Source organism: Labeo rohita, chromosome 3 (genome assembly GCF_022985175.1).
Source record: "Labeo rohita strain BAU-BD-2019 chromosome 3, IGBB_LRoh.1.0, whole genome shotgun sequence".
In the NCBI taxonomy this organism is placed as follows: domain Eukaryota; kingdom Metazoa; phylum Chordata; class Actinopteri; order Cypriniformes; family Cyprinidae; genus Labeo; species Labeo rohita.
The window spans coordinates 23,239,567-23,256,117 of record NC_066871.1 but is presented as its reverse complement, the minus strand read 5'-3'; the positions used below and the strand labels follow the sequence as shown (position 1 = coordinate 23,256,117).

Here is a 16,551-nt window from a genome sequence, read left to right as displayed (position 1 = left end):
ATGTTAGAAAAATTACTGGGAAAAACCAAAGTGTGCATAATGTATGTATTAAGAAACTAATTAACTAGAAATATGTTGCAATCAGTCTTGAATAAACTTTTCTGCAGTGGTTGATAAGCAAATCAGCATGAATGACTTAATTATTAATTTTTTTTTTTACTTGATGTCAAAGGCCATTCTTTTCATTTATTGTGAAAGATAATAAGTCTTCATCTTTCATGACAAAGCAAGGCATAAGCAATATTTATATCCATTTTTAAAACAGTCACCAGAATGCCATGCTCTCATGTATGTGGTAATAAAACCCAACGTGATTCACCAGCGTGATTCAGAATGACTTAAAGGGAAATATGAAAATATGACTTTTTCCATGTTTAAGTGCTATAATCAGGTCCCCGTTGCATCTACCAACCCAGAAAATGTGTAAAAGGACAAGCCAGTAACTTTGCTTTGGTAAGCAATTCTCTGCAAACATATATAAAAAAAAAAAAAAACCTACCAACTTAGATTTCACTCCCAACATGACATAGGAAGACTTATTATAATATTACTGCCTCTTAATCTGCACATTTTCACCCATGGTGCTGCATATTTTCTTTTTGCAAGTTAGAACAATGTACCAGATTTAACGCCATGGCAAAAGTTTGAGCAAAGCGCACTAACTGTTCTGTCGTTGGCTGCACAGATGAGCACAGAACACTATTTAGAGTCCCAGCCTCAGAGGAGACAAGAAAGCACTGAATTTATTGATTTATTTACTGTATATTACGCTGCTGCCACACAGATCTAATATAAACGTGATTTCTTTCCCAGCTGTTTACCTTCACAGACATAACAGACTGTTTTTGTATCTCATGTGTGTTTTTAACATAAACTGACTTAGGTATTTGACAGTTTAAGCGCAATAAGACATGACAAAGAACGTAGTCAAGTATTTATATGACGTGCTTTGTATGTGTGCGCTCAGAAACGTGTATATCGGATGTTCAAAGTAATATGGCTTTAAAACGCATGATTTCAGTGATAGACATGATAATCAAAACCAAACAGATGTTTTTTTTAGCAGACTATCTAAGGTATGTGCTATAAAGGTACAGCTCTATTCTGGAAAAAGGGGTGGGGAGAAGCAGCTTATTTGCATTTAAAGAGACATGCATGAAAACAGCATGTTTATGTTTTTACTTTAACATAGGCATTCTCAAAATGATGTAATAAATGATCTGTGGGTTATTTTGAGCTGAAATGTCCCACACACATTCTGATGACACCTGAGACTTATATTACATCTTGTAAAAAAGGGCATAATAGGTCAGCTTTGAATTCGGTGTGTCTTAAGTTAATTCCATCACCACGCTTTTATTTGCATTTTGAAACATCATACCAGAAACAAGTACCAAAAACAAAATTTCTGAAAAAAAAAATCCTTAATTCGCAGAAAAGTTTTTTTTAAAGGGTTAATGTGAATAATGGGAGATGGAAACATTTTGCAAAAAATTCCTCCATCCGCATCAACAAAGTCATGTGACTTTGCCAAAGGGTCGGCAAAACCTGACTAACTAGCGGATCGATTTTGTTGCATAGCATCTGAAATGTTGTTATGGTCATTCTGAAATGCCTGAGCAAAGTCTGTCATCAATGTATTTCTGTGTAATTGCCTCCCAGATCTGTCTTACACGAAAACCCAAACAGCAGGTATCCACCTCCACCTATTGTATTTCGTCTGCTTGCTCTGAGGCGGAAATAATTTATTATATATGAAAATTAGTTTTCTTAGTAGGATATACTTATCCTTATACTTATGCCAGTTTATCAGGAAGTGATGATTTTGTTCTCTTTGACTCGTTGGATGGAAATGGTGCTTATTTGCAAATTTTTTATGTGATATTCAAATTTTGGGTATAATTAAATATAATTAAAGCCTGAAATATTTATGTATCAAAAATAAATAAATGTGACCCTGGACCACAAAACCAGTCATAAGGGTCAGTTTTTCTGAAATTGAAATTTTCATCTGAATAAATACGCTTTCCATTGATGTATGGTTTGTTAGGATAGGGCAATATTTGGCCAAAATATGACTACTTAAAAATCTGGAATCTGAGGGTGCAAAAAAATCTAAATATTTAAAAAAAAAAAAAAAAAAAAAAAAAAAAAAAAAAAAATTGAATTAGAAGTTGTCCAAATGAAGTTCTTAGCAATGCACATTACTAATCAAAAATTAAGTTTTGATAAATTTACAAAATATTTCCATGGAGCATGATCTTCACTTAATATTCTATCACTTTTGACATAAAAGAAAAATCAATAATTCTGACCCATACAATGTATTGTTGGCTATTGCTATAAATATACCTGTGCTACTTATGACTGGTTTTGAGGTACAGGGTCACAAATGATTAAAGCCTGAGATATCAACTATACACAATAATGTTTATATGTCACGAAAGATATTTTAATAATATTATATTATTTATATTTTTGGATGTAGATTACATTAATATTTTCATTTATACAAATAAACTATTCCTACTCTTTGACGTCGATACATGTCTTTGATTGTAATTTAAGTAATTAATTTGATCACCTTATCGTTTTTCCCCTAACATTTTATGCATATAAAAATATTCATTGATTCTCTTTTGGCAAAACTGACTCATCATGAGCTAAAACAACAAACTCTGGCAAAGACGTTGCAGGTGCTGGCATACATAAAATGCTGAACTTGTAATGCTAAAATAAAGTGCTTTAGGGGTAGGATATGTTTTGTGTTAAGTCTCTTACCTCCAAACAGGCCAAATGAATGTCCTTTATAATGCACTGAGAGCCAGACAGCACAGCCTGTTTCAGAAGCAGACAGCTTAACTCCAAGGTGGCAAGACGCACCTTTCCATCTGAAACACACACACGATATGACGTAAAATCAAACTCATCAGGTGCACTTTTTATAATTTAAAATTGAATCAAAGTGGTATTATGTAAAAGCAGACCAATCATGTGACAGTTCATATTACGCAATAAATTTCTGACCATCTCAAGAGGAGAACAAATCAAGAAAGCATGACTTAAAAAGGGAAGTGCTGGGCACTAGAATAGCTCAGATGTGCCATTTGTATTCACGGCAACAGCAAAACAATCAAGCTAGCAGACAAGAATGCTGCAAATTAAAGGAAAAGGCTGTGGATCATAGGGAAAGAGGAGTTTCACTTCTTGTCATGCTACAGTCACAATGGACACATGATAGAAATGTCAAAGATGAATGAATCATACAAACATGGGGATAACAGCTCATCATGTATATTGCAGACTCAATCGGTTCTACATTTTACTCTTAAGTATAGAGTATGTGAAGCAAGTCAACATTCAAATGTCACAACGGTTACAGGAGCCCTGAAAGGAGAAATCAGCAATTCCTCTTAACAAAGGTAAAAGAGATCAACGGTCAAAGGAAATTGGTTGCAATTTGTGTTACTCAAGGCTGTGGCAAAGAGCACAGAGCTAAAGAAATGTGCAGCAAATAACAAGTGACACTTCACTACACTTTAGCCCCCTTGGTTATGGTTGATCACATCAACTGTTACTAAAGCTTCAAAATGTTACAAAATAAAAGTTGCCTGCAATTATTATGTATAAATAAATACACATTCATGTGTACATTTAAGAAATATTTACAAGTAGATGTAACTATATATATAATTTAAAAATATAATAAAATAAAATAAAAAAATAATTTTTTATATAATTTGTATTATGTATAAATAAAAATATTGTGTACGTAAATAACATATTTCTCTTAAATATATACATTCATTTGTGTGTATTTATATATACACACACAGTACACACACATTAGGCAAACTGAAAGTTTTGTATGCATTGCGATTAGTAGTTTGACAGCCCTAATATATATATATATATATATATATATATATATATATATATATATATATATAAAATGATTAGTTAATATTATTTTCAGCAGAAAGAAAACTAATTTAAGTGTAGTTCTTGTTAAAACTAAAACCATTAAAAATAATTCATCTAAATAAAGCTGAAACTAAATAAAATATAAATATTTTATAATTAAAAACTGAAATTTTATCTTGGAAATGAAATAAAAATGTAAAACTTACCAAGAAATTGAATAAGTTACTAAAATGATTAAAACTAAAAGAAAAATACAAAAGCAAAAAATATAAAAAAAAACTAACTAATAAAAATGACTAAAACACAAAAGCACACTAAAGTTAAAACATAAAAAGTCAAAACAAAAGAAGCCAATTCAAAATATTAATAAATACTAATAAATACTAATAAATATACTAATAAATAATTTGTACTGATGAATCCCGCAAATTGAAACCAGATATACTTATTTAGTACATCAAAAAATAGGTCCTTTTTGATTTTGCACATAATCTTTAACCACTTTAGTTTTTAATAAGAAACAAGTTTAATGCATTAAAAACTTAACTGACATTCACCAAACAAGACACATATAATAAGCTTTGTTTAAGTTGTGTGTGTGTACATAAAATATTGCACAACCTCTCTATTAAAATATGAACTGCCTTGAATAAACAATGAGTGCTTTGGTCTACACGCTCAAGTTCAGGCACACCATTGGAATTTGCAGCGTGTAATATTTAATAAGCGTGTCTAAGCAGGTGAAGGATTATATTTGGAATCCGCTTGTAAAGTACAGTAGAGTGAGAGTGTGCAGGTGAGCTGATGAGGGTGTGTGTGTGTGTGTACCTGGCTGAGCAGCCTGGCTCATGATTCGGATCACTCGTTCCACCAACACTTGACTGTAAGAGCTTCTCTCTTGATTTGGCACAGGTAGCTGGATCCTCTCTAAGAGCTCTGGGTTTATACCTGCACACACAAAAACCAACAAGAGATCAAGAACTGAATGAGCATGATGTTGACACTATAAAGCTGCCTAAGACTTTTTAAAATCATGTAATCATAAACCATTGTATTGCAATAATTAGGGCATAGTTCACCCAAAAATGAAAGTTCAGTCATTAATTACTCATCTTCATGAGTCAAACCCATAAGATCTTTCTTCATCTTCAGAACACAAATTAAGATGATTAAAAAAATAAAAAAAGTGTTCACACACATTCAAGGCCCAGAAAGGTAGTAAGGAACAGGGCTCTGAACCGGTTCAAGGAACGAAAACCAAAACCAGAAACTAAATTTTGACAGGAACAGAACCAAAACCAGAACCAGAAGCAGAAACAAAATCACATTTTATAGTTCTGAACAGAATCGAAAATTTGAAATGGCCATTGACCGGTTAATAACATTATTTTATCATTCCATTAAATATCTGAAATTTGCTGTCAATCAGTGGCTGTGTATCCATTACCCTTCAAGATGTGCAAATTTAAATTGCGAATTGAAAAACACCTAATGGAAACGCGTCAATTTAGCAAAAACTCTCATATATTGCAAATTTTTTTTTTCCAAAAACAGGTTTTTCAGGCAATTCGAAAAAGGAATATTTCGCAAAACTGCAATGGAAACAGCTTTTTCGCATTTACAGGTCACATGGCATATGTAAAAAGTCATATGATCATTCTTCAATGTACTATTAACTCCAAGAAACACTTGATACGTAGCCGCTCTCAAGTACAAGGGGCCTTCCTTGATATTAACGCTTAGACTATGTACGCTGCACGCATCTGCGGCGCGTTACGGCTCCGACACGGTCACTGGAGCTGATTTTATGTTTATACCAGCAGCGTCGCACACGTTTCTGAAGTGGCTCTCCGCGCTGCTTCTGTTAAGATACACGCATATGCCTCTTTCGATTAAATAAAGCCTAAATCCGTCCAAATCCCATCAAAATCCACTGCCATGACTTATTGCAAGAGGAACAAATGACGTTTTAGTTGCATAACATCGGTTAATGGAAACGTTGTCATTTCGCAATACTTCTTTATCTACAAAGTTTTCAATAGCGCAAATCTGTAATGGAAATGCGGCTAATTACAAATTCATGTAGTATGGCCTATGCAAACGTGAGCTCATCACAGGTATGTAAAGATGGCAATGCACCGGCGTTAGAGTTTATCCTAGGAGAGTGTAAGATGGATTCAACAGATCAAACGCACTTGCAGTGCTTCTGTGAATGGAGAAAACAGAATAAAACTATATGCTTACATAAAAGGGAATATATAGGCCTACACATGAAATATTACACTTAAATCATTGACAGATTAACAAAACAAAAGAAAAAAAATCTGTTCCAGTTGATTGCGACACGATCCAAAGTTCATGGAAAGGAAAACGAGACGGCAGAAAGTAGGTTAGTTTTATTTATTTTGCAAAAGCCTGACAGTTTTGAATAATGTCTTGCTTCTCTCTGTACGGCCAGCCAGCGCTGGTATGACTATTGTGTCTGCGCCTCGTGCACACAGACACATCATATTTTTGCGACGTTGAAGCCTGTTCATTATCAAAATAAAATACAGTTAAAGACACATAAAAAGTTGCACTGCTCTGTTGTACAATCTGTTGTGTTCAGCATGACCACCACCTCACTGTGCTGATACAGCCGATGTGAACTGATGTTTTACGTCGATGCGAGTGAAATACAAAACCTATTACATAATAAATAATATTTTAGCATCCAGATACGTCACGAATATGGAAACTTTTGGATTCGTGCCGAATGAGAGAGGTAGGCATCACCTTAAATTAATTTGTTTTTGGACTGACGTTTTTATAGCCTACACACATAGCCTTAACTAGAGGATTTGTTGTGGACAGAAGGAACAGAAGATTGTTTCTTTTGTTTAGTAGCATACATCTGGCCAAAATCTAGAAAAAAATGATGCTGTATTGGTTGTGAAGTCCAGCAAGTGAAAATACCAGATTTCTTCCTGTTTTTTGTTTGTTTGTTTGTTTTGAGTAAAGAAAACGCTGTACTTTATTATTAGTATTATTGGCAAATAATAATAATAAAAAAAATAACGTTATTAACCGGTATTTTTTCTGCTCAAACTGGTTTCGGAACAATAAAAATACAGAGAAACGTAGGAACAGAAATGTTAAAACATCGATTCTGCTCTGAACCGATTGAATTTTTTTTCTTTTCAAGCCCTGGTAAGGACATTGTTAAAATAATCCATGTGACATCAGTGGTACAACCGTAATGTTATGAAGCTAAAAAAAAAATTTTGTGTGTAAAGAAAAAAATAGGAGCCCGTGTTCTGACATAGAAAGTCCATCTCTCTTAGTTCATCATCTGTATATTCTGATTTAAATAAGTGAGGCTAGGTAAAAAAAAACTGCCAGTCATCCTCTCTGTCGAAATCTGTAAACAAAGCGCAGTGCACCGGAGACTGACACAGAAGATTAGAAATTGTTAAATAAAGTCATTTTTTTGTTTTCTTTGCGCACAAAATGTATTCTCATAGCTTCATAATCTTACGGTTGAACGGTTTGCATTTTTAGGTGAACTAAAATTTAATCAAATGCATTTTAAAATCTAATTTGTTGGTGCGATGGCAGTTAAATTCAGTTAAATATTTGAAACAAAACACTTTTATCTATTACCATAATTATTCATTTAATTTGAGTGCTTTGTTCGAGACTCTTATTCCTGAAGAGACAGATCAGATACCTTTACTGTGAGACATGGCATACAGGAGACAGAGCACAAAAAGAGCCTGGTAATCCTCAGTGTCACAGTCCATTGCATTATACAGCATGTCCAGGAAGGGCCTAGAACAATAAAGAAGAAGATGACAGGAATTCTTTTATCCTCCGCTGGAAATTATGCAAAAATGTAAACAATAGAACAATGCGTACAATGATTTCCGCAGTTTGTGATGACATACTGTATTGTTTGAGTGTTGTAAATACAAAGGCATTTTCTAGCCAAGCTCTTGTCTACAAGTCAAGCTAAAGCACTCCAAGCATTTCCAGAATAAATGCCAGTTACCTCCCTCCTAACATAAAAACATTCTCCACGTGTAAACTCTTCTTCCTAAGTATTAAATCATGTCCATGCAGAGTATTCCTAAGAACACCTCTTTCTCACAGGCATGCCATGTATTACTTGGAATAGAGAAAACACATAAATATTGCTTCTGAAAGGCTTGGAGAACAGTCTGAACACGTCCTGGGCCCTCTTGCTCTGGAGCTCACCAATCTAAATAGGGGAGCTTTGCTGCACTCCAATGAACTGAGCATAAGAAGGGTCAATGGTTCAATGTTAACAACGCTGACACTCATAAAGCACAATTTTGGACAACAACATGGTTTTAATAGATGAAGTTTCTCTTCATCTTAAAAGTGGAGCAGCATAGATGCATCTGACTCTTAATAAAAACCTCTTAATCTGACTTATAGTTGTAAAGTTGTTCATTAATGCCTAACAAGAGCTATATGTTTTCCTCTAGGTCTGTGGTCGATTTTGTACCTGCACTTTTGTCCTTCAGATCGTGCAGCTGCCGCGCTCTTCTCCTCATCCGTAATGTTCTGTTCCGTCAACGTGGACACATCGGAGATTCTACATTTTTCCATCACCACCATCTCAATTTCTGCAAAACACAAACACAACACAGAATATAGCAGCAGAGCTGGACATTGGTGTTGTCTATGTCAGACATCAGCCGTGGAAGATCCCCGCGTCAAACTGATTTGAGATGTCTAAAGTTACACTAATGGATTTCCCTTGAAATGACTGTTTGCCTGCAGACATTTCTTTCAAATAGGGAAACCACTTGGTTGCATTTAATAAGTTTCAGAACTGAATCTAACAGCCCAAGCCACAAGGGAATGTTTTCTAGAATGGTAGAGTGGTGACCGCCAGACTGAATTTTATTTACATATTTGGCACTGATTGTAAGGGGGAAACCTGCAGAACAGATTATGTGTAGATTATAGATTACAGAAATATTATAAATGAATATTTACACAGCTGTATACACAGTACATACTGTGCATATCTGATTCATAAAAAGTCATGGATTCCAGCAGCACAACTGTTTTCAACATTGATAACTAGAAATCAGCATGTTAAAATGATTTCTGAAGGATCATGGATGCTAAAAAATTATTTTTTTTCTAGACTCTGTTTTAATGTTTAAATTGAAAAGGTATTCACCAAAAAGCATGTCTAATTAATTAAAATCATGAAATTTACTCAATTTAAGAGCAATTTCTTAAAAATGTAACAAAACTACATTTTAAAACTTTATGAAATACGTTTTATTTTTCCCTCAAATTCAGTTTTATTTCTACCAAATTCTGTGTTTTTCATTAATTTTCTGGGTTCCATTTTATTGGTTTCATTATTTTTTTTCTGATTTACTGCATTTCTAAAATAAATAAATAAATAAATAAATAAATAAACAAATAATAAAATAATTATAAAATTATAAAATGTAAAGCTGCAAAAAAAAAAATAAAAATAATAATATATATATATATTTTATAATTTATATATATTAAATATTTAAAGATTTTTGCAGCTTTATATTAACAGACATTAGTTCATATCCTGTTTCAATTTAAGTGTACTGAGCTACTTTTGATTTGTTCATCCAAAATTTGGCAAATTTCGTGACATTCCATGTTATACAGTAAAGTCCATTTTTATGACTGGATTCTATAATTTGTCTGTTTTCTGCACAGTGGAAATCATAGGGCCCTATATATTTATTTTAATACTAAATTTAACTTCTGTTTTTATTTAAATCTACTAACTGTATTTTTATTTTTCTATTTTCTTGTGTTTTATGTGAACCTGGACCACAAAACCAGTCATAACAGTAAATGTAAATACATCTAAAAGCTGATTAAATAAGCTTTTCATTCATGTACGGTTTGTTAGGATAGGACAATATTTGACTGAGATACAACTATTTGAAAATATGGAACCTGAAAAAAAAAAAAAAAAAATTCCAAATATTGAGAAAAATCACCTTTAAAGTTGTTCAAATTAAGTTCTTAGCAATGCATATTACTAATCAAAAATTAAGTTTTGATATATTTACAGTAGGGAAATAAATCAACAATTGAAAATTTGTTAGGGAATCTTCATGGATCATGATCTTTACTTAATATACTAATAATTTGGACATAAATGAAAAATCTATAGTTTTGACCCATACAATGTATTTTTGGATATTGCTACAAATATACCCGTGCTACTTATGACTGGTTGTAAATGCAAAGGCATTTTCTAGCCAAGCTCTTGTCTACAAGTTGAGATAAAGCACTCCAAGCATTTCCAGATTAAACGCTAGTTACCTCCCTCCTTGGCTAAAAATATTCTCCACTTTTGACCTCTTCTTCCTAAGCATTAAATCATGTCCATGCATGCCACGTATTACTTTATATTACATCAAAATAAAAGTCTGGTTTAACTTGAAGACACTGTGCCAGATACATATTACTACCATTACTACTACTACTAAAATGAAACAAACATTATTTTTTAGGGTATAATCACACAACATTTCTTCCATGTTTTAATTTTAATAGTAAATTCCCCTTTGTGGAAAAAAAAAAAAAAAAGTTTGCTTAATTTTCAATAATTAAAAGATAAATTAAATTAATGTTTTATGCCTTCATTTGATAACCAGAACATTTTAAACACACAACACAGAAAAACCTTTCATAAGGCTATTTGAATAAATGAAGTACGCATTCAAATAATTAGACATGCTAAAACACAGAATTTGATAACAATAAAACATTTTAAAACATGTCATTTTTTTAAAATATTTATTAAATTGATGTGAAATCGTATAAGTTTTATGATTTTAATTAATTAGACATGCTCTCTGATTTATAAAATTTACTTTACCATTAAAAAGGAGTTTAAAATTAAAAGAGAAAAAAACGGAATTTGGGAAAAAATAAAACGGATTTCATAGGGCCCTAAAAATTAAATCACCTGGTGAACTTGCAAACCTGGTAAAAGGATGTTAAAAACATTACTCACAAAAACAAAATCCATAAACTAGCCACAAATTTAAAAAGTTACTTAAATGAACATCACATCACTGGCTGTGTGTCAAGACATGGGGTAGGGCGACTGAAGTGATGAATCACACAGAGGAGTGAATACGACAGGAGACAGGGCTTAGCTCACTTTCCCTCTCAAGTCTGACAACTCCCAACAAGATCAAGGAGACATAAACATGTTTAACAAGATAGAAGTGAGGGAGAGGGTGGGGGTGAGGTTTTGCCCAATCGGAGAGGTGGGGAGCACAGAATGAATGTGGACCAAAGTGACTGTGTCAAAACACAGAAATGACGTGAAAAGGTGGAGTGCTCTCGCAACTGGCAAAACACGATTTAGCCAAGCAGGACACGTTGCTGGGTCAACACTGTCATCATTGTTGTTCTGGAACACTGCTAAGAAACAATCAAAATACCAAACCCTACCCTATCCCTAAAAACATTGGGAAATTTTTAGAATGTTGTTCAAAATGAATAACCCCAGTCATTAAGTCTAAGACTAAAATCTGACTGGTTGATAGAATTATTGCTCCAATCCATATCCTACTTGGGTAAATCATAATAAAATGTATCCTTTTGTATTCCACGGAAGGGAGTCAGTCAGACGGGTTTGAAACGACATGAGAACGAGTAAATGATGACATAGTTCTCTTTTTAGGATGACATTTTCCTTTAAACCTCACCGTAGATTTATGCGGAATTCTACTGTCGGACTTTCTATAAACTCAAATCGACTCAGCTGTTCGGTCAGTTTTGAGAGCAGAGCCACAGCCGAAGTGTGGTGTGATCCAAAGAATGGAAGGTCAGTCAGTCATGCTGGGACATTCATCTAGTGCTACTCACCTTCCTTGTCCCCACTTGTCCTGCTGGCCTTTGAACTAGCCTCTGTACCTTTAGCCTTTTCCTTCTCTTCTTCCGGCCCTTCTTCGGATCCCCGCTCCTCCTCTTCTTCCTCGCCCACATTCTTGTAGTTGGGTCTTTTCTGGGTCCTCTTCCTCCCACGGTGACGACTCATCTCTAGGGAACGCTCCAGACTTTCTGGGGGCTTGGCGAAGCGACGAACACCGGCATTGCTCTAGAAGAAATGATCAGTGGATGAGACGTATGACTAAAATGTACAATTTTGATGCTCATGAAAAGCCTTCTTTTAGGGGATAATAATAATCATAATATTACTATTATTATATTAATTCTTAATCATATATGTGACCCTGACATTTTTTTTTTATTAAGATTTATACATCACCAAAGCTGAATAAATAAGCTTTGCTAGGATAGGACAATATTTGGCTGAGATGCAACTATTTGAAACTCTGGAATCTGAGGGTGCAAAAAAAAAAAAATATATATATACAAATATTGAGAAAAAGTTGTTTTTAGCAATGCATATTACTTACCAAAAATTAAGTTTTGCTATATTTACAGTAGCAAATGTACAAAATATCTTTATGGAACCTGATCTTTACTTAATTTTGACCCATACAATGTATTGTTGGCTATTGCTACAAATATACCCCTGCTACTTATGACTGGTTTTGTGTTCCAGGGTCACATATAGGGTCAGAAATTAATGAGGGCTTGTGGCAAAAATGCCACCAGAATGAACAAAAAAAAAATGCCCCTCTAAAATTGAACAATGTATTACGGCTGTTGCGATTAAAATGAAATTTGAAAATAATTGATAAGCGTCAATTCAAAATGAACTTTTCCATTAGAGGGGTCATCGGATGCCCATTTACCACAAGTTGATATGATTCAATGGTTGTGTAAAACAACACCCTTTTTACCTTCCCAAAATCAGCTCTGCAAAAATCATCCTGTTCTGGTCGAGGCTGCTTTAAATGTTAAAAAGCTCTGCTCGCCCCGCCCCTCTCTTCTCTCTGTGGAGTGACGAGCCTGTTTACTTTAGCCGCATTTAGCCGCTAAACTTGCTAACTAGCACATTATTAGGAAAGGTGATTGCAGGGATTCATAAAAAAAAAACCCTTATACCCACTTCGTGTCTGTCCATGATGTTAGTCTAGTCTAAAACAAGTTATGCAAAAACTTCCATTATAATCATTGTATGTGCACAGCTCTGGTGTTTTCAGTGCTGACTAATCTAAGCACCTCTAATTGGCCAATGCTTTTTTAAGTTCAACAGAAACGCGTCTGATTGGTTACAAGGCTCAACGCTGCACAAAACAACGCGTAAAAGCAATCTGATGCCGTGTGAGCAAAATTAAATGTAATTTTTTTTTGCCAATTTGTCTTGAATTGTATTATTTTTGTTCTTTTTGGTGGCATTTTTGCCACAAGCCCTCATTAATTTCCAACCCTGATTACGCAATGTAATCATTTCAGGGTTTTTTTTCCATTTGTAAAAAACTTGTTTACCCTAATCCTACCCCTAAACCTAACCCTTACAGAAAACTTCCTGCATTTTTACATTCTCAAAAAAACTCATACTGTATGATTTACACACACACACACATACATACCTATGAAGAGTTTATTTGTAAAAACAGATAACTCAATTTTTATTTATTTTGTTTTATTTTTTATTTTAGTTTTTTCTCAATTGTATTTGTTTTATTGTGCATAACAAGTAACATCAATCAAACTGCACTTGTTGAACTTTAATCAGGTGTGTGGTGTGTATGTTTGGGCATAAAAAAGATCTACAAAGTTACAAATCACAAAGTCCACTCCAAAGGGAGATATTTTGTTTTTAAAAAAAATCCCTTTTCAAGAACTACAACAAACGGCTCTTTTGGACTTCAACGTTTGTTTTCCGCATGCAATGATGTCACAACGCGGTCCATTATAATATCATTAAATTAAATCCCGCACACAGAAATTCGGGGCGGGGGGGATGTGTGCAGTGTGAGATTTGTAAGAGATTTATTCATCATACAGTGTAGATAACATTAGCTTCACTTACAACATGAGTGTTTTTTAAAATGCATAAACTTGCACTAAAATAGGCTAGGCTATGATGATGATGTTCTTTGATAATGTTAGGCTGCTTTTAGCCTCATGCTGGAGCTGGTTTCAGGCAATGAAACTAAGTATGTAAATAATTAAATTATAGCACAATAATATCATGTATTGGCGATCTCGCAGGCTGACGATAGGACCCAACACTACTGTAGTGTATTATTTACCCACTCTCCATGCATCCTAGGTGTATATGACTTCCTTCTTTCAGACGAATGCAATCGGAGTTATATTAAAATTTGCACACGGCTCCGGGGGGTTAATAAAGGCCTCCTGTATCGAATCAATGCGTTTTTGTAAGAAAAATATCCATATTTAAAATCTAAGAATCACTTTAATCTAGCTTACGCTGACAGTTGTACACGGAACTTGCCTCTTTGTCAAGGGGCGTGGCAGTACTGAAACACCGTCTAAACTGTTCACCAATCGCAACGCAGTGGGACAACTAACCAATCACAACACATTTCGTTTTTCGGAAGGTGGAACCTGGAACTAACAGAGTCATTTGTGCCAGGCTGGGAGAAATGTATTGTAATAATGTAAATTATGTTAAAAATAATGCATTTTTTGAACTACCAAGCATGAAAGCATGTTCTAGTACACCCCCAAAACAAAATCAAGACTCTGTTAAAGAGCATAACAGGATCCCTTTAAGTAATAATAAGTTAAATACAGGTAACTGCCAAAATTAAAGTTCATTGAAAGTATGTTTTTTTTTTTTTAAATATATTAAAAGTTTTGTTTTATAGCAAAAGCAGATAACTCCAACAGTCGTTATTTGGCAAAAGCACATTTCATGTTTCAGAATTTTAAAAAAAACTCTTGTTTTATCTTTGTAATCTCACCAGCTGACAATGTAGACGCCTGACAAACATTATTGTTGTGATCATAGACCGTATGGTTGTGATTACACGCAGTTTTCCCTCACTATTGTAACATGCTGCTTTTGCAAGGTTTCGTGAAAAAGTTTCAGCTTTTATTTTCCTTTTACACCCTAAAGAAGATATGACGGGTTCATCAAGTTCGTCAAAATTATCCATACTCCATCACTTTTAGTCAGCTTTGACGAAACTGTCAGCTAGTGCGTCTTTTGTGTGACTGGCAGCCTTGTCACCTGACCTAAATACAACGCACTGATTCACTAAAAAGGACTTCTGTTCACAAACAACAAGGGCACTTGACGGCTTCTGCAGTAAAAGGTGAAATCGTGATGTCTTGAAGGTGGGCAATACTGGCCTTTTTGACAAAAAGTGTTTAGGGTCACACTATATGTGCACACAGGATTCTTTTATTTTTTTTAAATGAAGTTTATCGGTTTTTGCACATAAATATATATATATATATATATAGGCATTTGATTTTTCTAGTTGGCCAAGAAAAAGGAGAAAAAAAAATATATATATATATAGGCATTTGATTTTTCTAGTGCCGAGAAAAAGGAGAAAAAAAAAAAAATCTATATCTATACATACATATATATATATATATATATATATATATATATATATATATATATATATATATATATATATATTTACACACACACACAGTTCTACAGTTTGGAAGAAAACACAAACTTAACTTTTAAACATTAACAGGCTTTATTGTATGTATATAATCCATAACTTCTACAAAAACAAAACTCCATAAATGTTCTCAAATATTGTCCTATAAAACACAAATACACATAATACACCTATTGATACTTGGTCTTGGCTCAACACATTCACACATAAACCATCCTAAATAACAGCAATAGCTGCTTTTACAACGTCTGCAGAACTTAAAGAAGCAGTGAAAGGAAAACAGCCTCTGGCTTCTCAGAAACAAGAACCCGCTAAGACAGGAAACAGCTGCCAAACAGTCAAGGACACACATGGTAAGTGCGGCACGGACAGCAGTGATGTTTCCGCGGAGCTCCAATAACTCACACGACGTGACACGCACTAGGTTGTGCAGTTGGGCATCACACTAAAGGACCCCAACCTCATTTACGACAGCCGCACACGAGATAAAACATTCATTCTTAGAACTGCAGGAAAACACTGTGAACAATCACCTGCTCGTGGTCTCACAGTTGCACTATTGCACTTTGAACCACTCGGTCTATTTTTCAAAGAACGCCTGCGAGGATTCAAAGAACCCACCTCTACTGTTTCGATACGTGAAATGATGTTCTCCATCTACGGTTTCTCTTCAAGTTCAGAAAGCAGCTTTAGGGAACATAAGGTGTCTGGTAGCACAAGAGTTAAAAACAACTCTCAACAAAAAAAAAAAAAAAACAGGACCACAACAGGTCACAGTGACAGGGTGCAAAGAACATGCGCTAGCAACTGAGAAGTGGAGCAGTCAGTAGGACGCCACACTTGCAAAAAAAACAGCTATCTGTGGTCTTGCTTGTGGTCACAGACCTAATGAGTGAATTCTATTCAAAGTGCACAAGTATATCGTCAAGACCCAGCTCTTTACGAGAAAGGATGGAACAGATAAAAAGGCAGCTGATCAGCATTTTTGATGACCTCACTCTTCATGCCTCTGCTGTCAAAATAAGCCAAATACATTAAAAAAAAAAAAACACATCTAGAA

General features: G+C 34.3%; 1 protein-coding gene across 6 annotated transcripts in view; it reads right to left on the bottom strand.

Moving 5' to 3' along the window:
- Positions 1–16,551, bottom strand: part of clec16a (C-type lectin domain containing 16A) — a 68,856-nt gene that overhangs the window by 32,639 nt on the left and 19,666 nt on the right. For 5 of the 6 annotated variants that reach the window (XM_051100972.1, XM_051100964.1, XM_051100976.1 and 2 more), the window contains 5 exons: positions 11,830–12,061; positions 8,435–8,555; positions 7,634–7,734; positions 4,753–4,872; positions 2,782–2,891 (listed from right to left, as the gene is read on the bottom strand). In XM_051100972.1, coding sequence (XP_050956929.1) covers positions 2,782–2,891; positions 4,753–4,872; positions 7,634–7,734; positions 8,435–8,555; positions 11,830–12,061 — 684 coding nt within the window. The remainder of the gene's footprint in view (positions 1–2,781; positions 2,892–4,752; positions 4,873–7,633; positions 7,735–8,434; positions 8,556–11,829; positions 12,062–16,551) is intronic. The other variant, XM_051100968.1, reaches the window with a different exon arrangement.